The sequence below is a fragment of the Cyprinodon variegatus genome, unplaced genomic scaffold, assembly GCF_000732505.1.
Source record: "Cyprinodon variegatus isolate N-32 unplaced genomic scaffold, C_variegatus-1.0 Scaffold844, whole genome shotgun sequence".
Lineage (NCBI taxonomy): Eukaryota > Metazoa > Chordata > Actinopteri > Cyprinodontiformes > Cyprinodontidae > Cyprinodon > Cyprinodon variegatus.
Window position 1 is genome coordinate 86,389 of NW_015151297.1, and position 932 is coordinate 87,320.

Sequence of the window (932 nt, forward strand, 5' to 3'; positions counted from 1 at the left end):
GCCAATCAGAGGAAGAGAACAGGCCCTGCTGGTTCCTGGGATTCCTCTGGAGTTCTTTAGATCCAGGCGCTTCTTCCTTCACCACAGATCGCTCCTCACCCACATGCTGTGTGTGGCTCCAGGAGGATGTTCCCGGTGCTGAAGGTCACGATATGTGGTCTGGACCCCAGCTCCTCCTCCTTAGGGGAGGTGAAGGAGGTTCCAGCTCCTCCACCTCCCTAAATGCTGGGTTTTCCTCCAGTCCCCCTGAAGCTGTGTGTGGTTCCAGGAGGATGTTCCCGGTGCTGAAGGTCAGCGTGTCGGGTCTGGACCCCAGCTCCATGTACTCCTTCCTGCTGGACTTTGTTCCCGCCGACGGCTGCAGGTGGAAGTTTGTGAACGGGGAGTGGGTGGCGGCGGGCCGCGCCGAGAGCCGCCACGCTGAGGGGCGGGGCCACGGAGGCATCTACATCCACCCGGACTCGCCCAACTTTGGGGCCCACTGGATGAAGGCCCCGGTGAGCTTCAACCGCGTGAAGCTGACCAACAAGGTGAACGGAGGAGGACAGGTGAGCGTTACCCTGATGACCTTTGACCTGCTGCTCTTCATTTCATCTCTAGTTTCATTTTTCTCACTTAGAACGAAAGAAACATTTTCCTTTATTCCTTCACTTCTACGTATTAATAATCTGGTGTTTTTAGTTCATTGTTGTATTAATTTTTAACCCTTTTTAACGTTTTATAATTTTGAATCGTTTCCTTGCTTCGTTTTTTATTTTATTTTTATGATAATCTTATATTTTCTGTCCTATTTAATCTGTTTAGTTAATAATTAGCTGCTTTTATTTGTTTTGAATGTTTTTCCTTATTATCTAGAAGTTTTCAGATATAACTTTAAAACCTATTCCTGGGTGGAGCAGGTGGTGCAGATGGAGCAGGTGGAGGAGGTGGAG

General features: G+C 49.1%; 1 protein-coding gene across 3 annotated transcripts in view; it reads left to right on the forward strand.

The window, feature by feature from the left end:
• tbx19 (T-box 19) overlaps positions 1–932 on the forward strand; it is a 19,178-nt gene that overhangs the window by 4,884 nt on the left and 13,362 nt on the right. For all 3 annotated transcript variants that reach the window (XM_015397201.1, XM_015397203.1, XM_015397204.1), the window contains exon 2: positions 269–548. In XM_015397201.1, coding sequence (XP_015252687.1) covers positions 269–548 — 280 coding nt within the window. The remainder of the gene's footprint in view (positions 1–268; positions 549–932) is intronic.